The sequence below is a fragment of the Hippoglossus stenolepis genome, chromosome 10, assembly GCF_022539355.2.
Source record: "Hippoglossus stenolepis isolate QCI-W04-F060 chromosome 10, HSTE1.2, whole genome shotgun sequence".
Lineage (NCBI taxonomy): Eukaryota > Metazoa > Chordata > Actinopteri > Pleuronectiformes > Pleuronectidae > Hippoglossus > Hippoglossus stenolepis.
In genome coordinates, this window is record NC_061492.1 from 8,639,002 (window position 1) to 8,665,538 (window position 26,537).

At 42.0% G+C, this 26,537-nt stretch overlaps 1 protein-coding gene across 2 annotated transcripts in view; it reads right to left on the minus strand.

Moving 5' to 3' along the window:
* zgc:110158 (uncharacterized protein LOC553590 homolog) overlaps window positions 1–26,537 on the minus strand; it is a 38,780-nt gene that overhangs the window by 4,320 nt on the left and 7,923 nt on the right. For both annotated transcript variants that reach the window (XM_035168558.2, XM_035168560.2), the window contains exons 2-17: window positions 25,918–25,990; window positions 24,141–24,202; window positions 18,944–19,028; window positions 7,730–7,819; window positions 4,673–4,756; window positions 3,501–3,560; window positions 3,308–3,374; window positions 2,659–2,723; window positions 2,389–2,450; window positions 2,218–2,263; window positions 1,855–1,890; window positions 1,691–1,745; window positions 1,425–1,495; window positions 745–823; window positions 624–652; window positions 407–508 (exon numbers count right to left, since the gene is read on the minus strand). In XM_035168558.2, coding sequence (XP_035024449.2) covers window positions 407–508; window positions 624–652; window positions 745–823; window positions 1,425–1,495; window positions 1,691–1,745; window positions 1,855–1,890; window positions 2,218–2,263; window positions 2,389–2,450; window positions 2,659–2,723; window positions 3,308–3,374; window positions 3,501–3,560; window positions 4,673–4,756; window positions 7,730–7,819; window positions 18,944–19,028; window positions 24,141–24,202; window positions 25,918–25,990 — 1,066 coding nt within the window. The remainder of the gene's footprint in view (window positions 1–406; window positions 509–623; window positions 653–744; window positions 824–1,424; window positions 1,496–1,690; window positions 1,746–1,854; window positions 1,891–2,217; window positions 2,264–2,388; window positions 2,451–2,658; window positions 2,724–3,307; window positions 3,375–3,500; window positions 3,561–4,672; window positions 4,757–7,729; window positions 7,820–18,943; window positions 19,029–24,140; window positions 24,203–25,917; window positions 25,991–26,537) is intronic.

Sequence of the window (26,537 nt, forward strand, 5' to 3'; positions counted from 1 at the left end):
TGTTTGGATGCGAGATGGCGAGTGTGAACTGTGCAGGAAAACTAGCAGGTGTTGCGGTTCTTTATTTGACTGTGGTTACCTGTTGATTGCTGGTGCTTCATGCTGCTACGCTCTCTATTTGAAGTTATGGGAACCTCATCTGAATTTGGCATTTCTTATTCTACTTTGTCAGGTAAAGCTGTGTTTGACGATTATAGGGCCTACGACAAAAACCTATCAATTGTAATCATCACCACTAACTGACGTCAAAACAAAAAACAGGGACAAGACACAAACTTAACCAGAAAAATAGCAATACTGACAAATTCAGGTGAACCCTCTGCTTGCATTCTTCCACTGGTTTATGTCAGGGCGTCAAGGATAACTGTTAAGGGGTCGTGAGATGCCATTCACTCGCTCTACTTACACTTTCGCTTTGGAATGGGTTCAAGAAGTTCCCGCCCATTTCGCCGTCATCTCTCGGCGTTCCAGGAGGGTTGTTCATGCCCCCCATGTTATTAGGAGAGCTCTGGAGGGAGAGACGATAGAAAAAAATATTTATATGCGCACATTCAAGCGTTGAAACGTCATGGTTATACAGTAATATTTGAGCAAATAGGAAAAGTTACGAGATTTTTACTCACCTTTGGCAACCCATCCATATCCCCAGACCCTGAGGACGAGGAGGAGAGAAGTTGATCAATTGTTCAACGTTTCAGCTCAAATTTGTCAGTGATTTGAAACGTCACTGTTTTTAAAACCCACCTAGTGATCCGTTCATGTGGTGTGGCTCCATGGCTCCCATGGCTCCCATAGGTCCATCAGGCCCAGGTCCCATAGGGAACTGTTAAAAAGACGTAGAGGTGAATGATTGTGACCTTTGTAGCTCAGAATGAAGTAAATAGTATTATTTTACAGATTCAATTCCAGAGTGTGGCAGCGTAATGTTACTCTAATGCTGAATCGTGCTGGTGTCCGGTGACGTGGTTAAAAGCTTATTTGAGCTGGAATAATTGTGAAAGTTGTGTAATTCTAATCATGAACATCTATTAGTCTATAAGTCGAAAGCTGCGGTTATGCTTGACAGATTTGACATCGCGTGCACGAATGTGACTTTTACGCAAAACATCGTTCCCCTTAGTCAGCTGTGAAAAACACAACAAACCCACCGGAACAAGGCAAAGAAGAAGAAGCAACACTAACAGAACTGTTTTGGCGCCTGCTTGTTTCCTACAGGATCATCGCTTCGGGCTTGTGCTCACTTCTTTGCCTTGACAAAGCGGTCGCAGAAGATTTTCCATAGAGATGTTGGGAGGTGCACGACCAGCCAAAATTACGCCTTTTCTTACACGTGCAAGTATAAACTAGGCTTAAAAAGTTAAAGCTATGGAATAACTTTCAAGAGCTTTTTGTTAAATGAACTTCAAAACACATGCAAGACTCACGTTGGGTCTGTTGCCTCCTGGTCCGATTGGATTCATCATTGTATAGATGTTTTCACTGGAGTTGGTTGAATCTAAGAAATCAGAATAAAGATTTTAGTTGTTTGACTTCAGGGAGATGATGTTAAATGTTGACATGAAAGATGAAAAGTGATTTGGTGGGAGAGAGGGGACAAAGTCATGCTTGTTTAGTCAGGGGAGACAAATGGAAGTGAGGTCTTGTTTTTTAAGACAAGTGTTATTGCTGGGGACATAGTTTGGTGACGCACCACCTGGGCTGGGCATGATGGGAGTTCCTGGCGGACCCCCTCCTCCTGGAGGACCCTGTGAATCAAGCAATGTTGGATGTCAGAATGACACTGATCAGAACATCTTCATCAGTAAAATAACATACTTTTTTCGTACACTGGTTTTTGATGGATTTTAAACTCACCACATAGTTTCCTGGAGATGAGGAGGAGTACGCTATCTGCAGGGGAGAGGAAACAGACAATCAGAACTGAGAGTCAGAGGACACGAAACCTGCAACACATGTTTCATTCCTGGAGCTTAAAAATGTTTAAAAAGTTACGTTTTTTAACTCAATTGTAAGTTTTCAGAGAGTTTGTACTTTTTTCTATTGAATATCCCTTTAAATATCTTACAAGAAACAATGGGCACAAGTACTCGTCTCCAAAACTGACAGATAAAACTCTTCTCTAATATCTGTGTAACAACACAATAAATTAAAACCTCTCCCACATGGTTGAAAAAAGCTTTAATTCTGTCAGCTTTATAAAACAGGATTCAGACTCACCGAGTTCGCATTAGGTCCTGGCCAAGGCCCTCTTCCTCCGGGACCCCTGAGGGGGAAAAGGAAAGGAGACGGAAGAGAGGGAATTGAAGAGAAATAGAAATTAAAAAAATTAGGGACTGTTTTTAAATACATTAAAAGTTTAAAGAGTTTAATTTGAATGTTGTAACCTACATGTTCATTCCTGGCATGGGACCACCCATAGAGTTGGGAGGAGGTCTCATGCCTCCATAGTTCTGTAAGACAAGACATGAGAAACACTAAGAAGATGGTTGGAATTTTTCAAAAAAGATTATTATTTTCTTTTTTGGGCCTCATTTCCTAGTAATATGTGTCCAGAATAGAGTTTGTGTTACTCTATCCCTAAAACACATTGTAACTGCTAACAGCAGCTGCAACTAACATAGAATCAAACTAAGACCAAGTTTGTGTGTGTCATCATACCTGTGGGCCCATGGCCATTCCTCGAGGAGGGTTCATTCTCATTGGTCCACCCATGTTAGGATGTCCTAAGAAGAACAGATGAGAAAGAGTCAAACACACACTGCGACAGTGACAGTGACAGTGACACACACACACACACACACACACACATTCCTGTGCCCATGTAAATACACATATGTCTCGTCTCTCAGAGTCAGGAATTAAGACGAGCCACAGACAATACTCCGTCCTAATCCCATTAGTTGTAACCCTCTGGCTTCTGCAGCTAATATCACCACAGAGCCTTTCCTGAGTCTTACACACACAGACAGTATTCAGTCCAGTTACTGTCTAATAAAACTATCTAATAAGCCAACAAGCCAAGAGTTTGTTGACTGGAGTGTACTAATTAAGTTCATTAATATCACACTGAAAAGGATTTTAGTAATAGAATATTCACTTGACTTAAAGTATTTGCCAAGTGTTTGAATTTATCTGTATTCAAAATATATTTTTTAGATTAATGGATTGATAGATCAATAATTAAAATACTTCTTACAGTCCTAACAGAGTCAGTTACAAACATTGTGTCTACTACACAAAACAAATATATTTCATTATGAGGCGTCCTAACTCAGGCCTGGGACTACGACATCGGCCCCAGTCGTACCTTGCGGTCTTGTTGGGTCCAAACTGTTTGGCAGGAGCGGCTGAGATCCAGGGATTCCCCCAGGAGGCTGATAAAAGACCAGACGTGGTAAAAAAAATTAACATTCTGCTACAATCGTGTTAAGTAGGACATTCAAAGTTGTCGAAACTCAGCAAAAAAAGTGCGTCAACAAAGTCACAATCCAGTTCAGTACCTGATTTGGCATTCGGAGTGCGGGGCGCGGTCCACCTGGATACCGCGGTGACATGAAAGGCTGGAAAGAGAAATGAGAAATGGAGGAAGGGAGAAAATAAAGGCAGTTGAGGGAGGGGGGGGAAGAAAGAGAGAGAAAACGACATTTTCATTATTGATAAATCCATGAGCACTCGAACAGGAGGCAGCACCGAGGACAAACAAATGAACACGGTGTGGCTGGAGGATGACATTGAAAGATCAAATTCAACACATCAGCCTGAAAACATGAGAAAATATACCCGAGCCAGAATCTGTTTTCTCTTTATACTCCCACAGCATGGATTTGTGTTGGTCAGCGTGTGTGTATGTGTATGTGTGTGTGTGCTGTCGCTGTGGTGTAAGCTGATTCGGCTTGTGGTCGGCCCGGTGTAGTTAGAGACACCTCACTCCGACAACACCGTTCAAAAACCTTAGAGGAAGCATGTCCGCACTCTCTCGCACACAAGACAGAAACCAGAAACCACAAGAATGAAGCTCTGCCGCTGACGGGGACGAAAGCTTCCCTTTTAATGGGGAATGCACTGAAAATGCGGTTATCACATTGACAGGTGGAGGAGCCCAAAACCCAGACAGTCCTGTATGTGTGTGTCAACTGTCCGTACATGTGTGTGCCCATGTGTTTTTGTATGTATATGTGACGTGTCCACACAGCCCGTCCCCTGTTTTATTTATAAGGTGCTAGAACAAGTAAGCAGAGGGGAGGGAGCCGTGTGCGAGTGCATGTGTGTTAAGAGTAGAGGAGCAAAAAAGTGTGCAACCCCCTTGCCACACACACAAAAGCTGCTCTGGGGGAGGGGCACGGAGTGAATTATTCATCCCACATAGGGACAACCGATTCTGGGCCTTGAAGAGGAGCAGGCCCTGCTACCTCTGGATGCTCCGCTTTCATAACGGAGCTGGCAACTGGAGGGGCCGACATCCACAGGGAATTAGCCAGAACAAAACTAGAACTAACAGGGCTCCAGGGTAGGAGGAGGAGAAGAAGAAGAAAAATAAGAAGAAGAACGTGTGCGAGCGGTGAATGGAGAGAGAAAGAGCTTGTGTGTGGGCGACGGGGAGGTGAGTGTGTGGAGGGGGATTTGGGGGAATGAAAGAGACAGGGGTGTTTGAGAGAAAGTGTTCGTGTCTTACCTGGCCATGGGGTCCCATCATGGGGTTGCTGGGGTTGTGTGGGGGGGGCTGTGCGTGGGGGGACTGTTGAGAGCCGGGTGGTCCCTTTAAGAAACAAGAGCGATGTCAGAGAGGGGAGGGGCCAGGTGGGCGGATTACACCTGAAGGGAATTGCCCGATCAAAAGTTATTAAAGAGAGAGGAGGACGAGGAGAAGGGGGGAGTGAGTGGGAGAGGGGGGACAGCGGAACATTTTGGGAAAATTTGTCATTGTTATCCTTCAAAACACAGAATTAAAGCCAATGGGAAACAATTAAGTCGAAACGAGATTTTAAAAAAATCAGTTAAGCATAATAATAATTTTGCGGGATGGGCTTGACATGTGTGGCAGGAAGAGACAATCCTCAGGACCCCCAGGTCAGAGGATTACAACGTAGTTCTTCCGTTATAACCACATGGGGGCAGTGTTGCCAAAGGATTCCTGCGGCAGGACAGGCACTAGTGGCAACTTCAAATCCGAGAAAAGATGGTGGAAATAAAGGAAATACGTTAAAGTTGTATTTCCTGATGGATGTGAATCCACTTCAGTGCGACACCGTCCACAAAGAGAACAACCCCCGGCTCGTCCACACACCGCTGACATTTAACTCCAAGAAAGGGAGGTTAACGACCCCTAATAAATAACTCATTATGCCACGGCCCCTCTTCTGCTCTACCACCATCAGCGTATTCACCCCCTCCCCCTCAATTTTCCAGCTGTCAGAAGAAAATAAAAATCTGGCCAATTTACAAAACAGCAAATGGAATTTTCCACGTATCCCTCCCAGGCGTCCGGACACGCGAACAAACACAACACATATGGATTACCTCAGTGAGTCTGGGGGCACGTGCACCAATGTGCAGCCAGCAGAGATGTCTGAAGGTACAAATTATCCTGAAATTTGTCCATTTACCTCAACAGGCTGTAATAGATAACACCTGTGTTGAGCCATTACAGGCATAAAAGTTAAATAACCTAATAAAAATGAAAAGTCTAAGAGTCAGAGTATTTGCAGAAGATCTGAAGTAGCACGAACTCATTTGCACATCCAACAATATAAGTGGCGCTCGGATTGAATTATTATTAAATCAGTAACGAAGTTTTAGGTTACTGCCATAAGATAGAACCAGCCAAAATGCATTTTGCCTTAAAAAAAAAAAATCTTAAAACCTTTGTCAATCCTGAATAGTTGCTGATTAATCCAGACAAATTGATTACTCGTAGAACCTAGAAACCTTTGCTCAAATGGTATCTGATTGAATTCTTGCCAATTTTAGACTATTATTATTTAATTGTGGTTAAGTTTTTTTAACAGTTAGGGTTTTTTTTTAATGATTGATGATCATTTCTGCTTCTTTTATAACATTTTACTGATGAGTTGTGTGTATTTTTATGAGAGAAGTATCGTTTAGGCATCGTTCAGGTTTCAGGAGCTAACATCAGCTCTGACTACGAGCAGGAGCCACATCAGAAAACAACCGGAGCTTTGACTCTAAGGTCCCTTGAAGACAGCGCGCAGCACACACACACACAGAGACAGAGACAGAGAGAGAGAGACAGAGACAGAGAGAGAGAGAGAGAGAGAGAGAGAGACGCACAAGAACACATGCACACTCAAACACTCGCCCAATCTCACTCCCGCACCAATGTTATAAATAGCTCTTCCATGCGTCTCTCTTCACCCTCTCTCCCCCCCACCCTTCCCCTTGCTTATTCACAGTGGTACTCTCACTCGTACCCCCACCAGCACCTCCACCCTCTCAGCACATTGCCTCACTCTCAACAAACAATGCGAGTGGTCGGTAGCCACAGAAACAAACACTGGGCCACAATCAGTGTGTGGCACTGATCTTCAATATTTCCCCTCCTCTTCCTCTCTTTCTCCTCCTCCTCTCACCCCTCTTCATCTCTCCATCCCCTTCCCTCTATCTTGTCACTCGCTTTTTTCTCTCCTACTCTACTCCACCACCTTATCGTGCCTCCTGCCAAATGCCATAGCTGTCCATCACACCGCTGCCTCACGGTGAACGTGTGTGTGCTTCTGTTCGTGAGTGTGTGCACGTTCATTCGCCTGCATGTGTTTGTATAATATCTGTGTGTGTGTTGCTGTGTTTTCACTCTTCAGACAGCCATTACCCGCACAAAAACCAGAGCCAGGACAGGTCAGAGACAGAGACGTGGATGGAGATGGAGGGGTGGAGAGAGGATGAGTATGGGATGGTTTGTATCATGAATCGGTTGAGCGGCAGCGAAGAGTGAGCAGAGCCACGGTGAGACGAGTGTGAGCGTTGGAGACTGTGGTGAGTGCAAGTGTCAGGAGTGGAATAAACACTGTTTGGACAAATGTGGGATTAAAGGAAATATATGTGGGAGAGCTGCACCCAACCTGTAACTGTGTCATATGAAGAATTAGGTTAACATATGAGAGCCGCCAATAAGAATTTTATGTCCAATGTAAAAATTGTGGGTACAATTATGAGCAACAAACTTGTTTTATGAGGATTAACAATCATTAAATAAAGTAATGGTATCCTGGGAAAACCACATCTTGATGATTTGATTTTCTTCAGATACATTTTAAAGTTTAAAAGTTTATTTAAAATCAGTAAATAACTCATTGCTCAATAATCCTAGCCCACTGATAGGAGCACTATTTGTTATTCTTATTTCTATTCAACATTGAAACATGTGCAGCAAGAACTGTGAAAGAGGTGGATCTCCTCCTCGTGTTATCCACAGTCAAGTGGACCTGAATTCACAGTAAGGGAGGAAAACCAGGAACAAAAGAGCAGATTTTGTAAGTGAAAGTAAAGAGTGTTACTCTCATGTTGGTGAATTGTGTGTTTTAATTAAAGAATAAAGTGGCATTAAGGGTATGTGTGTAATAATACGTATACAGGTACTAGACATAATTTCCTCTGTTTTTGAAATGGAAATAAAAATGTTGCCTAAAATTTAAATTGTGTAGTTGAATTGGGAGTGAGAGAGATCTTAAGTCGAGGTGAGCAGGTCAGTGACAGGGGGGGGGCTGGGTCCTACCTGGAAGAAGCCTGGGGGCATGGGACCACCTGGCATGGCGTCGTTGGGGGGCATGTTGCCCATCACTGGGCTGGGCGCTGCCGCTGCGCTCTGAAAATACAAAATTACAAGATTAATTGTGGTGTTTTGTGTATTTGTGTGTGTGACTGCACTTCAGACCTATCTACATGCATGATGCACTGGCCACCAAATTACTAGAGGGGGCAGTGTCTGCACCTGCAATCACAGCAACCCCCTGCATCTATACCTTAATGGTTAATTCAGGAAAGAGTCTTCGATTATAACCTCTAAACTGTGCCCTCATCTCTGTGGAAAAGAGAGGACGACATTAACCACATCATCCCTTTCTGTGGACGAGTGAAGAGGAAGGATTGAAGAAGAAATAGCAACAAAATATTACTCAGATGTTTCTCTCTCCCAAAACTGCAGAGAAATCAGAGCGGTTCTGTCCTGAGACGTGTGCTGTCACATAGACACACATGCAGAGCTGAGGTCACAGCTCAGTTAGTCCACAGTGTGTCAGCTAATGAATGATAGGATTATTATTCATGTGCATTTACACATTTTATTTTATTTTTTAGAACCTCAGTGTGGTTACCGTTTAATTATTTGTTAATCTTAGTTTAACCTTTATACTATATCTATATTTCCAATGTTCTACCCTTATGGAAACAATGTGACTGTGACTCCTTGCACTGACTGATATTAATATGTATGATAACATTGAACTGAATCACTGGTTGATGTGGAAGATATGATATACAAATATTAGGAACAGCTAGGCATAAAAAAAATTTGACATTCAAATAATCAAACATACATGAAGCTTGAAAATGAAATATATTGAGTGTGTCACATTGTGTCTCACAAAAACCAGCTACTCACTTAAGTCCAAAAGACCATATCTGTACCGTGATTTATCACAGGGGACATTTTTCTAAGATATTTCTCCCTTACATTAAAGCTTTGCTCATGACTGGTGCTTTTCTTAATATCAAGGTTTGAAGGATTTGGTTTAATGTAGCACTTTAACAAGATTAAGTGTTTTAGATATTAAATGATCACAACTCTCTCAATACATTATCTTTCCTAAAACTACGATATTTGAACATATGTTTCTTAAGTAAAAAGGAAATCATTCAACATTGATTTTACTGGTGGTAGAATGACTCAGATCCATGTGCTAGTCAATGCAATTAAACATCTTTACATTTTTTATTGAAGTATTTACATTACTGATAAATATAAGACATCATCAGCTAATATGTTGAGTTTTATTATGTCTTAATCATTAGAAGCTGTTTTAACAAAGCAAAGGAGGAAATAATGACTCAAAATAATCCTTCTGTCTGGGAAGAAGTTTATTTCTTCACTTCTTCAACTATAACTAACCAATTACTGTCTAATTCATTCAAGGAAACAAAACAAAATGTTTCATATTATGACTTAAAAAAGTACATCCTAAATCTTATGAGAAATATATTTTACCATGAATTCATAATGTGCAACAGCCCTGTTATTAGATCATAAAATATTAACTTTGCAGAAAGTATATGCAAATTCCAAAATGAAGAAGTATTAGATTTTGTTAAAAGGCTGGAGAGCCAAAAATGCTTAGAAGCAACAAAAACAAGTTAAACCTGATGCTAGCTGCTGCTTGACTACATCATATTGCCACATGCAACAACAACACTACTGATTCCAATCTCCTCTACGTCAGTCAAACAATATAAAAGAATAAAAGCAGAACGTGGGATAGAAGAGGGGGGGGGTGGTGATTCAGCCCGGGAGTTAAATATGATATAACTGTATTCTTGTCAACACACATAGACAGAGACGCATGTTCTGAGCGCTTACATAAGCACGGCAGAACAAACACACACATATGCACAAGAACGGGCAAACATAAGCACACACACACACACACACACACACACACACACACACACTAAGAGTTGCATCACAGGCTCATAAAGTGCAGGCCTTCAGTACAGAGAGGCAGACAGGGGAGAACCACAGGCTACAGGACCAGAACAGAGAGGGGGTTTAAGACCCAGGGGAGGGAGTCGGCCTCACAAACACACACACACACAATCACGCATCCACTGTTTCACCAGCACACACACACTTAACGAACACACTACAGCTATGTGACACACACTGTATGCTTGGACAACAACGCAGTCTCCCAATTACACGCATGTACACAAATATACTCGCTGCCCTTTTTCTCCTGACGAACGGACACACATGAAAACTAGAAAAAAAGGAAGAAGAAACAAAAAAAAAATCACACACTTACACAATGACACACACACACACCTCCCCCATCTTTATGCTAATTCTGCTAGTGAACATGAGCAGGCCACTGAGTCCCTGGGGAAGGAGCAGGGTCGGCTGCCTCTTTCTCTCCTTCTCCATCCTCCCTCCCTCCCATCCATCTCCCTCACTCTCTTCTTCTGCACACTTTCCTCTCCATCTTCTCTCCTCTCCGTGACCCTCCTCACTTATTTTTCCCAGCACTGGTGCACACACACACAAACCCGCGCACACACCTTCCCTGTGCCCCAACCCCTGTACTATTCCTCCCCATCGCAACCTCTCCTCCCCTCAGCCTCCCCCCAGTAGGGTGTCAGCAGCTTGCAGAAGCTGTTGCTATGGAGACAGGTCCTATCTGCACTCTGTCCCCCTGGCATCCCCCGCTCCAGGAGTGCAGAGAGAGAGAGAGAGAGAGAGAGAGAGAGAGAGAGAGAGAGAGAGAGAGAGAGAGAGAGAGAGAGAGAGAGAGAGAGAGAGAGAGAGAGAGAGAGAGAGAGAGAGAGAGAGAGAGAGAGAGAGAGAGAGAGAGAGAGAGAGAGAGAGAGAGAGAGAGAGAGAGAGAGAGAGAGAGAGAGAGCACAAGAGCTAGATAGAGGAGAGAGAGAGTGAGTTAGAAGATGTGAGAGTGAGGCAGAGGAGGGAAAAACGGCGATGGAGGAGGAAAAAAAACAAAAGAAGATAATGTTACAAGGAGAGAGATTCTGTTCACTATCAATCACTTGGTCACATTATTGTTCGACACTATTAATGACCAACGATATGCTCGTGAATTCTCAGTTTGCCGAATGAAACCGAATGCAAACTAAAAGCACACACAGAGAGGCGCAGTAGCCACCAGCAAGGCGTAAGGTAGATTTAGTATGCAGTCGCTCTTTATTAAAACCATCTGGCCTGGGGAAATACAAAAGGATCCAACAGTGCTTTTTTAGTTTCTGTAGCAGCACCCACAGTACTGCCGATATCTACCTTTCAATTTCAACTCCGGGGCTCAGAAGTATGAGGCTGTCAGGAAAAAAAAAGCTTTTGCAACAAGGCTGCCTCCTTGAATCAGAATAACTTGATTCGCCGAGAAAGTAAGTCTGCAGGAATTTGTTTTGTTGACACTGTTGCGGGTAAACTGAGACTGCGAACGCACACAAAACAAGAGTGCACCTTTTACGCAAAAAGAAACCAGTTCAATACGACGGCACAGTGGAGAGCAGACGTTAATGCTGCACTAATTAGTTGATATAATGAACATGGAGTTTTTGTAGTGGAGTTGAATTATTCATTCTGGGGCTGAACGTATGGAAAAGTCTGTTAATGAAGGAGTGCACGCGCTGCGAGGGAAGCGCTGGGTGGCAGCACGACTTGAAAGGGCTTTAATGCCTGACATGCAACAGAAAGGAGAAGAATACGTTTCTTTCATTGAGGCTGGCTGAAAGTTCAACAAAACCCACGGGACACATTTTCAAATGTCTGGGAATATTTACACGGTTTAAACTGTAAACTATATTTTAATGGCCTTCCTTTGCAGAGCTACGTCTGCAAAAAACATTACATCAGGAAAGTTTTTATGTTACCTGGCTATCGATAATACACAATAACATGCGGTGACCTCACTGATTCCGAGTGGAGAACTCTTAACCTGAGCATTTCTTTCAAGCCGTAACGCAACAAACAAGCAATAAAAATAAAATCAATGATGCCAACTGATCAAAATGTGGACATCTGCTGCTTGTCTTCTTCTTATACAATAAGAACAAAGACACCTTTGAGATTTTGGGAATGTTTTTCATAGTTTTCTGACATTTCAAGGACAACATGATTAATTAAGAATAGTAAACAGGCAGAGTAATGGATTAAATAAATCATTAGTTGGAACATTAAAGTCAGAGATAACTAGTCCATACCTCCACCATCAAACCACATTTAAATTCACTATATCCAGATGCACTGCACTCGCATGTCCGAGTCAGTTGCTGTGAACATTTTCTAGATTTTTTTCCATCAGCCCCTAATTACAATGTCCGGAGAATGTCATGGTGGAGCGCATGTGAGGATACAGCAGAAAATTCACAACAAGGGAGTGGGCGTGTTAAAAACTTTTCTAATATGCGACGGGAGCAAAACTGAAAAAAAACAAAATGAATACAAACACCTCAGTTAAAAAGAGGTGGTGTATATGTAGAAGACGCAGCCGTCAACTCAGAAAGACAATTACATTCAAGGGCTTTTGGTGATAAGGGGATGAAGCTGACGTCTATGTGCTGTAAACAACATGTGATTTCTGGAGCAGAAATTATACGTCATGTCCTGCCTCCTGCTGCTTTACCCAGACGCCAGCCCCTCGCCTGAATGCTTCAGACATTTTCTTGTTGTTATGAACACGTCTGACCTGGACAATCTGCTGCTCTGTTCGTCATATGTAAGGCAAACTCAGAAAAATAATCGGTGTTCATGGCTGAAAACGACTTTTGAGGTTTGGACTGATGTTGGGAGGAAACAGTGGGAACCTGTGATGAGTGTTTCGTGGTTTTCTGACATTTTAAAGAGCAAATAATTGATCAAGCATAGAAAATACGCAGATTTATTAATGAATTAAATCATTAGTTGGATCATTAAATTCCCCAGAGACAATGCAGTTGATGTTACAGACGTGTCTTGCAGAGGCAGGCATCGCATGGCTGCAAACTCTCATGCTGTGGTTATTTCTACCGAGGCTACTAAATCTGATTTTGGTCTGTGGGAAGAAGCAGGTTTAGAGCTTCAGGCTAAAAAAGCAGCAGACATGCAACATAAAGCTACAACCTTTGATTCCTTAAACGTTTGCTCAGTGTCAGTCGAGACAACCCTCAAGTACCGTGTAATAAACCCCATCCACCCTTCTGTGGCACCACCACGGCGTCTTTGTGGCGAAATATCTTAAATGCGCTGACGTCTTAATCCACGTTAGCGGCTCCCCGTGAGGAAACCCTGTTGCGCTCGCTTCTCCTGCTCGGTACAAGCCCGCGTTGTTGATGAATAGCCTATCAGAGAACAAAAGACTAATGATCTGATTGGCTGGCACCGTGCAGCATGTAGATGGGCTGTACAGAAAAGCATTGATCCCTCCCTCTCCATTTCCCTCTTGCTCGCCCATAGGACCCACCGTACAGATCAATAGTGCTCAACACATTATTGACCTCTGCCTGATACCTTTCACAGGGATAAAGACAGAGACAACACTGGATGGAGAGGGGAGAGACAGCAAATGTATCCGAGGGTGTGTGTGTGTGTGTGTCTGTATTTATGTGCGTCCCTGCCTGGAGTGCGTACTAATCTACATTCTGGTTCACACTGATATGTACCTCATCACTGTCTCCTTGACCCGCTGTCCTTAGCGCACAGAGAGAGGGAGGGAGGAAGGGGGGAGGCAAAGGAGTGAGGACAGGAGAGAGAGTGAGTGTGTGTGGAGACGGGAGGAAAAATAGCTGACAGTGGTGATCTGGCTAATTTATCGGCCCAGTCAAAACAGTGCGTTTTGCTCTGAAGCAACAGGATACGGCTGCTACTCTCACCGTCACGTCTGACAAACAAATACGCACACACGTAAAATCTCTGAAAGCCCAGCTGGTCCTCAAAACTGACACACACACACACACACACACACACACACACACACACACACACACACACACACACACACACACACACACACACACACACACACACACACACACACACACACACACACACACACACACACACACGCACGCACGCACGCACGCACGCACGCACACGCTGCTGCCAAGGTAGCAGTACTGAACCAGACTAGCGGACTCGTGCACACACACACACAAACTGGATGACAGCACTAATACATGCTGCAGACACAACATCCACTTAGCCAACACTTCAGAGGAGGAGCAGAGAGGCCAAAGACATGGATATGAGGAGAATGAGAACAACTGGGAACTTAATTCAGTTTTAACTCCAGAAGACGGATGTTTCGTCTTTTCCCTTTCCTACAAACGACAACATGATCATTTATTGTACGAACATTAAACAAATGTCCTCTTTTTCCATCACGGTTCAATCAAATATAATTTTTGTCCATCACTCACTTAATTCAAACAGCAGTTACAGAGGCTTGACGAATAAATAACAATATACTCCTAGAGGTTAAAGCGAGATTTAAAAATACTCTATTAATCCCCAGGGGGCCAGCATCATATAAAGTCATTAGAAGTAGCTCCACCTTTACCATCTGCAAGTGATGTGCATATTGATGTCAATAATATTGATCCAAAAACATATATACATTTTTCTGAAATTCGCAGTTTTAAGTTCTATATTTACAGAAATCTGGTCTTTTATTTTTAACAGTATTTCTATATTGTTGTGTTGCTACTTTTACTTAAGTAAAAGGTCCAAGTCAGAATTTTTACTGAATGACGGAAAACAGTGATGTAACTGAAAGATGTCATAAAGCACAGGAGACGTTCCCAGTATAGTTTCTTCAGCCTCTGCCCTCTAATGAAAGAAAACAATGATTTTAGTTTTTTATCACTAAGTTGGTTTTATAGTAGTTTGAAATTAGGTTGGATCTGATGCAGGATAAGTTTTAGGACAACCTGGTGTAACACTTTTGGCTGTACAACACATGTATTGTAGTTTCTTCCAAACTTTTATCACACAGTTAATTATCAAGTTTAATGGAGCTTTCTTCACTTTTTCCATTACACTGATTCTTCTGGTGAGAGGAAGCAGAACAGGGTTAACAGAACGCATGCAACTATATTTTTGCAGAATAGGTTTGTGACTTACTATCGAGTCAAATGCAATCAAGACTGCATAAGGTTATGTTTGAAAAATCAATGGTTTAACAGATGTTTTAAACAATAGAAGATGTTAGAAAGGATCTGTGAGCTGCTTTTTGAAGATATTTAATAATAAGTGATGTGAAGTGAACAGTCACCAATAAATATTGGAGTTTAAATATTTCATCAATATTCAATTCAACAAGAAAAACTAAATTAGCCAAGGGTAGTTCTTAAAGAAACATGACGTTTGAATAAAGTAAGACTTATAATTTTATTAAAATAATAGTTATTCAGTTTTGCTAAAATCAACAGCCAGATTTAATGTCACACATACACCTCCTACAGTTACTTAACTTTGAATAAAACTTATCTTCCACACCCCTCCCTCTCCGTTTCAACATTTGCCCACTCAGCTCCATCTTCAGATACCTCAACTGTCTCCTGGTTGTGTCTTCTTGTAGCCTACACTGCCCTCTCCTCTCAGCACTACTAGGAATTGTGGGTAAACAGCTAGATTAGCCAATCAATCTTCTCCCGGGAATAGAGGTAGTAGTGGTGGTGAGGAGGAAAGGAGGGAGGAGGGGAAAGAGAGAGAGGAGGAGGGTTGGATAGAAGGAGTGAGCGATAAGGCCAGTGAGACGAAGAGATGAGAGGGGGCGTACATGTGTGCTGGGTTAAGGAGAGAGTAAAGGATGGAATAAAAGGAGGGTGGGAGGAAAAAGGCGGAGAGTTGAGGAGAATGAACAGAGAGATGGGGAGGGAAGAGAGATGCAGATGTGGGGGTGTCGCAGAGAAACCACAAAACATGATGTGAACGGGTTTAACAAAATGCTACAGAGACAAAAAGAAGAGAGGGTGAGAGATACGTGGGCAGACGCATAAAGAAAGAAACAGCTAAGGTAAAAAAAAAAGAAAAAGAGAGGACTGCTGAGATGAAGGAATCAAGAGGAGCCAGAACAACATCACTGCAGGTTGACACAGTGCTGGTGGCAAATGTTTATGTCTTTACAATCTATCTTGCCATGGTAAAACACAGGAGGACTCAAACCTCCGTATGCAGAGTGTGTGCTAGCTCACCTAGCAGCAGTGGAGGAGAGCACATCGGAGCACCGGCACATTTCCCGGTGGCCTGATGGTCTTTTTGGCCTTGAACTGATTACTTGACCAGCAATAATATAGCAAGCAGGAACGAGGTGACGGACCTTTCAAATCAACTTATCTGACGTAACGACGTGTGAAGCGACGTCTCTCGGCAAATCACGTAGCAGCCAAAGATAATACAGCTCCACTATCTGAAATGGTTGTAGCAGCCGTGCTACCGCCTCTGATAGTATTCTAACAAGTCACCGGCGAAATGGAAGGTCGTGGTCAGAAGAAAGAGAAAGGCAGAGCAGAGAGAGAGAGATAATTAAGAGATGCAGCCAAATACTGCAAAATAAGCTCCATGTTCGCCATGAAGGGTTCAGGTCAGTCAAGTGACGCCAACACTGCAGCAGCACAGGTCTGTGGTCAAACCAGCCTCACTCACTTCACGCTGCGCATTGTTTCTGAGCATTAGGTTACGAGCGTGTTAGAGGGATTTCAACATAAAAGCGACCTTCCTGTAAATGGTTTGTTCAGTCAGTGAATACATGAATAAATTAATGAGATAACTGACTAATTAATTAATTAAAATACACAAACTAAATGAACTGAATGAAGCAACGATAAACATTAAAATTAATGATAAAAAAAAATTACAACTGCGTGTGAAACTATTTCAGAGAAAATTGAGACTTAAAATATTAATGATCTCACTGTGAGAATAATTAGTCAAACTTTATAATGAAGAAAATCTTAAATCCAAGCAACAAAATAACAGACTGTCATTGAGGAACTACCTGTTTCCACAGACTTTCCCTTCACGATGACAGTTCTGATGTAGATATGTGTTACATCAACAAATAGGTTTAGCCCACAAAATTATAGGTCTGGCGCTCTGCACGAAAAGGGTGGTCTGGAAAGGAGTCAAATTCCCAGCTTGAATTATTGTCCCAGTCCGCCCCTGCCTGGAAGCATTGGCACCCTGCAGCCACTCACCCAGGTTTCAGTCCTCCAGCAGGTTCGGTTCTGACCTGGCCCTTTGCTACATGCCTTCCCAGCTTTCTCCCTATGTCATGCTTACAAAATAAATTCTCTTAGCTCCTCCTGGTCTGTCAACACTTGGTCTTCCTCCCCCCACTAACCAATTTCCTTTGAAAACACACACACACACACACACACACACACACACACACACACACACACACACACACACACACACACACACACACACACACACACACACACACACACACACACACACACACACACACACACACACACACACACACCAAAGATGTGAGGAAAGTCCATAAAATTTGCACAAATGTGTGTCACTGAAATGTTTGTTCCCCTCTTCTGTTGATGATCTTGTGAAACTTAAGATTTGTCAAATCACACTATTGATATGTCGGAACTCTTCAAAAACTTTACTTCGTTACCTGGATTTGACTGTCTAACATTTCATAGATAGTTCAGAATTACACGAGGGTCTAAAAACCTCAAATTAAAACCAGTTCACTCCATATTTGAGATATGTTAAGTCATATAAGCCTCAACTAAAAGTCTGCATAGATAGCTTAATTAAAAACAGATCAAAATATTGATATGAAATTGTATATGAGAGAAGGAAAAACAGCCTCTATCTGAACTCTGCAAAGCTGAGTCTGTTGTGGATCAGACACTTAAAGCAATTACACACTTAAAATTTTGAACTCAAAACTTGACATCAACTAACTGTAAAATCACTTTAAGGTAACAGTCTTACAACCACTGCATTCATTTTATATCCTGTGTCAGAACATGAAAAAAAGTAACCATGAACCTTTGCTGCGTGTCTGCACCCAGCAGAGAGAACTGTGATAATGCTTCTTAAACGCTGGCTTGCAATCTAGCAATTCTCCAAAGACTAAGAAACTCTTTTGAGGTCGGGTGAAATATTTTTTTTCTGCCGATGCCTCAAACCGGCTCGTTCTTTTGAAACCAGTAGAAAAGGACCTGTGCTCAGAGACTAGCCTCGGGGGGCCGGAGCCAAAATTAAACCCTTCCCGTCTCCTTCGCTTTATCACTGTTAGGAGCAGACTACAAGCAAACATGTAGCACACACACCCATCTACGCACACAAAAGACACAGGGTTAACTGGCATGCTGGCTGGCACTGAGGGTGTGAGCCCCTCCACCCTCCTCCTTTGGGCTAGCTGCCAAAGATGCCCCCTGTCCAAAAATACAAACATACACACACACACACACACACACACGCATACACGCATGCATGCACATGTACACACACACACACACACACACACACACACACAGGAACACACACAAATCCCTGGCTTAGCCTCAGCCCAGTGCTGGGATTACCGGATTAGAACTCTATTCCATTATCTCCCCACACTATACAACGCACGCACGCACGCACGCACGCACGCACGCACGGTCCAGAGGAGCTGAAGACAGACAGTGTCAACCACAACACATGACATTTACACACAAGTGGATACAGGTACAGTGTTAAAAAAGGCACTTTTTTTTACATTAATATTAGATGGGATGGTGACGTTGTAGGACTCCAACTACAAATGACCTGAGCATGCACGGCAGCAAACGAAAGACACGCTGAAGCATCCTTGGGCAGGATGAGGAATCCCTACAAACTTCGAAAGAGGTGACCTTTGACCTCTGAAACCAGCAAGAATTAAAAATAACAGAATTTCTCTTTCAAGTGCTTGAGAATGACACCAGTATGGGTTACCAATAAAAACTGTGATTTCTAATGTGGTTATTAATTAAATGAAATTGCTTCCAGTGAGCTGGTGCCTGTAGTTTGAACTGAAACATTGAAACTTTTTAAAGTTTGATCCATAAAACTGATAATGCTGCTCGTCCAAAATGTCCTTGAGGTGCTGCTTCAAGCTTCTCCTACACACTTGACCTCACAATAAAATGTGTACAGTTTCACATACAACGAAACAAAAACCTGTGTGTAAAAAAAAAAGTGGCAGCATACAGAGCCCCATCTGTCACTTACGTAGTCATGGAAGGCCTTGGCCTCGCTGGAGTGCTCGCATGTCTCCCTTCGGTCTGGAGCCGCACAATACAAATCCCAGAATACACTGAAATGGGGGGGTTGGGGAGAGCAGAGAGAGAGAGAGAGAGAGAGAGAGAAGAGGTCAAAGGTTAGCAAACAGAGCAATACAAGCCAATGTGTAACAGCTATTCATAACCCATTCACACACTCTCATTATCTCCATAGCGCTCTTAAACTGCCTCTTGCACACTTGAGCATCGTTGTAAGAGGGACACAATGCCAGTGTCGCCCCTCAATCAACCTCTCACTCTCTTACAATACACACACAACACACACACACACACACACACACACACACACACACACACACACACACACACACACACACACACACACACACACACACACACACACACACACACACACACACACACACACACACACACACACACACACACACACTTTAAACTTTAACTCATACTGCCTAAAGTGAATCCCTGAAATAACCTCCTGTACAAGTGTTGACTGGCAAATGGCCTAATTGTGAAGGAATTTGCTCATCGTTTGATTCATACAAGAACAATGAGATTCTGACGCACACACATATTATACACATCAACTGATTCTATACAGTTTTCTGTCTCAAAAACACACAGACATAGACAACAAGACTAAATGCCTGGGTGCTACCTGTCTAAAAAGGTCTAAATTCAATCAGTCTTTGTGCATTGATTTAGTGGAAGTGCTATAAACCAAGCCAAACAGCGACTGGGCTAACGTGAACACTAATCAGGCTGCCACTTCACATGCCCTGGCAATCTGCAATGCACACAGACATGTTGAATCTCAAACTCAGACACCTAGTAATATTTTCTTAGGCTCCACTTTTGAGCACATTGAAGTGGAACTTGCTGATTTCGAATCAAGACTTATGAAGTTTAAAGGGAACAGTGCTTAGATGAGAAAAACTTGCAATGGCCAATGAGGGCAAGCGGACCAGGAGGCCTCACCAACCAGATGTTGTACAGTATACTTGTGTTTAGAACCCGAAACATGGCTGATTTTGTTTCCTGTACCAAGTGGATAGTAGAATAGGACTAACTTGTGGAATTGAGCCAACAGTATGAGTGCCTGTTAAACATGTACAGTTGAATGTGCAAAACATTACGCAGACAAATGCAACCAGCTGACGACTCTGGCAGGCCGCCTCCATGTTTGCTTTTAATCTAAAGTCGTGTGTGATCACGCACGTTTCTGCAAGTTCCACAGTTTCTGGAATCGCTCCTCAGAAACCTTTTTTTTTTTAAGACGCCAAGTGTGTGTGGTCTTGTGTCTCAACTGGATCGTCTAGTGCGTGCATTCTCCCAATTAAAAGATTAACTAGAAAGGCACTTGGTAGAGCATATACAGTACCTCCACCACGGCCCAACAGTCCTCTTAAATCAAGCTGCACCAAGTTTTCCACACTCATAGATATAAGTCTCCTTAATAAGCCACATTTTTTTCAACAGGATTCAGGAATTATTCACAGGAAAAATTTAAAAATCTTGCTTAAAAACCAAAACCCACCGACCCAAACTTCCTTGGCAGAGGTAAAAATCTGTTATGTTTGTGGTTTTAAAATCAGTTAAGATTTAGTCAGTTTTTATTCAGTTAAGATATTTGAAAATCCTCTAGTGTGCAGCACGCATCATTTGATATATTGCCCTCCAAACTTAACCTTCTTCTGTGAGAAGGTCAGAGTGCAGGGTTCAGCTACAAAGACGCCCACATGGTAAGTGTGTCAGTGTTTCCTCTCAAGGACACCAACTGGCGGAAACGCTTTAAAGTTGTTGAACTTAAACCTTTCAGTCAAAAATATATCCTTTTTTATTACCAGCCCAAACAAAGACAACAGAAGGATGAGAGACTATATTGGTTCCTGCCTAGTTCATATATAATTAAAAGATGAATGAATGTGATGAGAAAAAAGAAGCTGTACTTCTTAAAGGGATAGTTCATCGAAAAAATGAAAATTCACTCATTATCTACTCACCACTTTGCAGCTGAATCGAAAAATTGAAGCAGATTGCGACCACTTCTTCAGACGTATTAAAACAGAAAAAATATAACATGCCGCCATTCTGCTGGTGTGGTGTCATCCAAGTGTCCGCAAGCCACGACATTCAAATTTTGACTTGAAACTGCATCATTTACACCATGTTCTTAGCCTAAATGTCTTCTGATGTCTTCCTACGGGTGCATTCATGGACCCTCGGTCACACCATCGTGAGGCTACGTCCACTAGCTTCGATACTTCCGGTAGCGGAACTTTAGGCTTAAAACACAGTGTAAACGACCTTGTTTTGAGTGGTATATGAATGTCGGGGCTTGCGGACACTCGGATGAGACCACACGAGCAGTATGGAGGCCTGTTATGTTTTTTCTGTTGTCTTGTAATGTCTGAAGAAGAGGTCACCTGGGCTGATACACTGTTTACCCCTGAAACTCCTTTAGTGTTTTGTGGACTCAAACACTTCACCCAACCCTCCATCGACATAGTTGTGAGTAGATAATGAGTGAACTATCCCTTTAAGCTTATAAAAAACAACATACGTTTATACTTTCTATTAAATGTTCTTGTTTTTCTGCAGTACCATGTAGAGTATATGTGTTAAAAAAGAACTTCGAGGTCCAAGTTCTTAATTGAACAAGAACTTTTAACTTGTTCTTTAGATTTACCCAGCCTTGTGTGCTTTCAAATTATTATTCTATTGCTTCATTTTCTTTTCATCAAAACATGTCCTTGGTCTCATATTGCTGATGGTGCTCTATTGGCCTGACGTTCATTCTTCCGACTCAGCAGAGCCACCCCCTGAGGTTTCACTGTACTTTAAGACAATTTAAAGAGTATATTCAGTATATTTATAAGTCTGTAATTTTACAGCCACAGGTTTTTAAACATGATTTCCTTTGTAATATGTACAATTCCAGTGCAGTGTCCTTCAGCTAAATTGTGTATCTATAATTCCATTTCCCCGCTTTCTGTAGCTGAAGCTGTGGTCTTGTCTTCCTGAGGAGGAGATAAGTGAAAAGATACTAACGCTAAAGGAAGCAATAAATGATCACATTAGTAAATATTAGTATTTACTATGAAGTTTTTGACTTGCAGTAAATCTTCATTTATTTATCTACTGATTGACAACATCAAACACTTTGATTTGCAATTGTATAATATTTTGCTCGAATATAAAGTGCTTTACCTCTGTTGAGTTTTTAAATAGATTATATAAATTGATACTATATCTTCCTATTGATGACAAATCTGTTGAAAAAGACAACTAACAATTAGATTTTTCCCCCATTCATGTCATTTTTGTTTTAAAACTAGTTTGTTGTTTACATGTTTTTGTATTTTATTTTGAAACAATACCACATGGTGCTGAAAACACTGAGTAGAACATCAAATCTGATAAGAATAGTCTCCAGAAATAAACCACTCACTCCTGCTTGAGTTAAGTATACTGTGTCCAGCTGATTGCTATTTATTATAATTTAACCTTTTATTAAAATGTAATTACCTTTTACAAAAGATTTTAGAGGGAATGAAAGGGCACCAGAAGCATTAAGTGTGGACTAACATATTTAAATTCTGTTTTAACAGGGTTTGCTGACAATGAGAAAAATCTGAAAATATCACAGGAGAAAAAACTATTAAATTGCTGACAAGAAATTTATTAGCTGAATCTGGTGCAAAATGTGTCAGTAGCCTTTTCTTTTCTGCTCTGATTATCTCCTGACCTGGCTCAGACTCTCACTCTCTCCTCGGCTCACAGAGCTTGAAATCTTTTTCCAGGTAAGTCAAGAAGAGCTTGATTCAAGTCTCAGTAAAACAGTCCTACATGCACATGAGCTGGACGTTACACAGTTCAACCTAAAGAGCAATCTGCCACAGGTAAAGGATCTAATGCCATTACTTTGGAATCTGGAGTTATTCCTCAGTGGTAAAAAGAGCATTGTAAATTGATGTAAATTTACATCAACTCGGTTTTCCAGGAAGCAGCAGCACATTCCTGTTATAATGGGTTTATATGCTTTTTTGTATGCTCTTCTCAGTCAATGCAACATACGCCATTTTCAGACATAAAGTCTGGAAAATTTCCTGAAAAATGGGTATGGACACTTCAGAGTTTGGAGTTCACATATGAAGAACACAGTAGGAGATTGTCCAGTGTCAGACACGATCACAACAACGAAATGCTTGGAACATTCAGGTAAGTGGTGGCGCCTGGGTAGAGCAGGCCCTATGCAAAACATAATGAATAAATTCTGCTGCATAAAACATGTGTTTTTGTTAACAGCTCTTGAAACTAAGGCTACGTAGTATGGACTAATAGTAGTAGTAGTAGTATGGACTGATCGTGTGTAAACATTGTAAGTAAAACTTTTACTGTGAATGTAAGTGACATTATCCTGATATCTCCCAGAGACATCCAAAAATTAGTGAAACTGCTGATCAGGGCTTGAGGTGTTGACCCCAAAAGGTCAAATCTTAGCCAAGGGCAGAAATGACGGGGGTGGGGTGGAGGGGGGAGACAGTGGAGGGAGAGGTGACACAAAGGAAGCTGGAATGCAACGGGTTAATCTGCTAAGAATCCCTCTCCCACGTGAACAAAGGAGAAAAGTGGGAGGTGGGGGAACACAAAAGGTGAGGAGGGGGAGGGGAGTGCATAGAGAGAGGGGGTCCATTCCTAACCATCTGGATCTATTGTTTCAGGAACTGGGGGTGAGGATGGAGAGCTGGAGGAGGGGAAAGAGTAGAAGACGGAGAGGGGGTCACGCCCTCGGTGAGACTGGTCAACCCCAAGGCTGAGACTGAGACCCTGCACCTCTGGACGGCAGATTTAATCACAAGCCAGGATGAGCTGATAAATTAAAATGTTACACCTAAGTATGTTTTTTACATGTTTCAAAAATACAAAATTGAATTGTGTCTCTTTCATGAGCCACCACACCATGAACGCTCTAATGAAGCTGTTTGTGCATATGACAGTAATGAATTATGTAGCGTCGGGATGGACATCAGAGCCCTATTTATGAGTGTGTGTGTGTCTACACAGCGTGAGACACACTATACAATCTGTTTTCACAACCCAGGAATTAAAATTAATACAAATATCAAAACAAACACAAAAAATAGAAAAGGAGAAAAACTTACCACCACCACGAATGAAGGAATCCAGGGGGCTCCCCTAATGTAATATTCTTCTCCCATCGAATCTGCAGGAGGAGAGGAAGAGGAGACGAGAGAGGGAGAGAAAGAGGAGAGGAAGAGGTAGACATATGAAAAGAGGGATAAAAGATGAGAAAGGAGAAGAGAAAAGATGAGGAGAGAATAGAGAAAAGGAAAGAGGAGAGGAGAGGAGGAAAATAAAGTGGGGATAGTGGAAATAAGGAGAGGGGAGTGGTGGAAGAAAAGAGAGAATGTGAGAGTGGGGGAGGAAAGAGGAGGAGGGAAAGCAGGCAAAAAAGAGGAATTGTAGTGAGATGGGGAAAGACGAGAGAAAGGAGCACAACAAATAAAAGAGGAGAGGAAAAGAGGTAGAAGAAGAGAGTTGTAGAGGAGAGTAATATGGAGAGAGAAGAGAGGAGAGAAGAGTCACTTGCGGCCACTAGAGAGAGGATTATGTCTGCAGGTCCAGGGGTTAAGAACATATAATCAGTCAGTCTCAAACTGTCAATGGCCTCCGACGTGAAGATAGGCATCTTTCTGCCTCTGTCGATCTCCATCTCCCGCTTCCTCATCTCTCTGTCATGTCTCTGTCCTGTTCCTTCTTCTTTTTTTTACATTCACGAAGCCAGAGAATAACTCACTCGTTCACTGTTAACCTGTCTGTAGTTCGGAGGCTTGGAAATGTATACAAACAACCCTGAGACTACACAAGTCTACTGTGTCCACTGACAACTACAGCAGTTGTTCTCTACAAGCGCCAACAGTGAGCACGAGCTTGTGTAACTTTATAGAATTACCTTATGAAAAATTTATGCTACACCTTGCACTCTAATCGTGTTTAGCATGTTTGCACTGATATTGTGTGTCTAGGAGGGCTCACAGCTACGTTAGCTACAAGAGCTTTAGTAATGAAGAAAGCTTGTCTACATTCCAACAAGTCCTTAAACCCTCTGACACTGCACATAGGCATATTTCCTAAAGTTATGCCTCAATCAGCCGCAGGAGAAATGTAATGGGTAAACAGTTTTTTCTGGTGTGATGAAACTTAATTTTTATAGCTTTTGGTTACGGAAAAACACCCACATGGTTAGTTTTAAGGAAGGATCCTGATTTGGGTTGAAATAAGTGCTAAGTGAGGGTCATTTCTCGTCATGGTGACTATAATAAACACGTGGTGGAAGTTATAGACTGACGCAAATATCACAGATTGACAATAGCCTAAGTCTAATGTTTGGTTAAACCATCCAACCACGACAACCAGACCCCCCCATACGGACTCTGATGCTGTATAACAACGTCACCCAACTTCCTTCATTGTTCCTTTGATGATCACTTGCGACCATTTATTCATTTATTACTACAGCAGACCGTTAACATGTCTCATTGTGGCGTCTGTGGAAACACTGATACTGTCGCACACAATATGCAGCTAAACAGACGATGAGTCATAGTAAGCTGCTTGTACCAATGGGGTCATTTCTTTAATCGACAGTGTCTTCTGTCCAATTGACAGAGATACATCTATTTCCCGTAAAGAAGACAAGGCTTGAAGTCTGTATCGTCATGTCATTTTCCTTTTTACACATTGATTTGGCAATTCAGGATAATGGTGAAACAGTAATGGCCCCCATTCCACAATCACAACAGCTGTGAAGATGAGTAAAGGGGCAATATTGCAGCCTTGGACATGCTGTGCAAAAGGGGCTTCACAGTCATAATTAAGTTTCTCAAGGTTTGGTCAGGACTTGGTTTAGGATCTTACCTCGGACAGGAAGGTCTGTGCGGACTTCTGTGCTCCCACATGTAGCAGGTACTCGTACACATATAACGCTAACCTGGGAAGCAGAGAGAAAAAAGGGTTACAAACTTAGTTCAGTTTCTTTATTCCTACAAACTGCTGTGATATCAATCTCCTTTACATTTCAGACCTGCAAGACTCATCAAGGTGTTAGCTAATAAAACGAAAGGTGGTTTAAAGCAGTCATTCTCCTACCTGAGCCATGTAAACCATGTTCTATTGTAAAATACTATTCGTACTAAAACTTGTCTGATTACTTGATTATTATTTCACCACGAAGAAATTGTTGCATCCATATTAACCAGTAAACCCAGCTAATAAACATTATAATTCAATATTTAATGTCAATCCATTGCTTTCAAGTACAGAGTCAAAACTAAACCTTGACTGAGATCATTGGATTATCAATGTCATTACAGAGCAGGTTTCATATCGTACATGTGTTCATTAGGATATTTTTTACAAGCTGCAGTTTATAAACGCTGTTGCCTGTTGCCATTCAGCAAATGTAGTAAATGGTTGTATTTCACTCTCACTTAAGTCACAGCACACAGTCCTGAAAGTGACCAGAGAGCGAAACACAA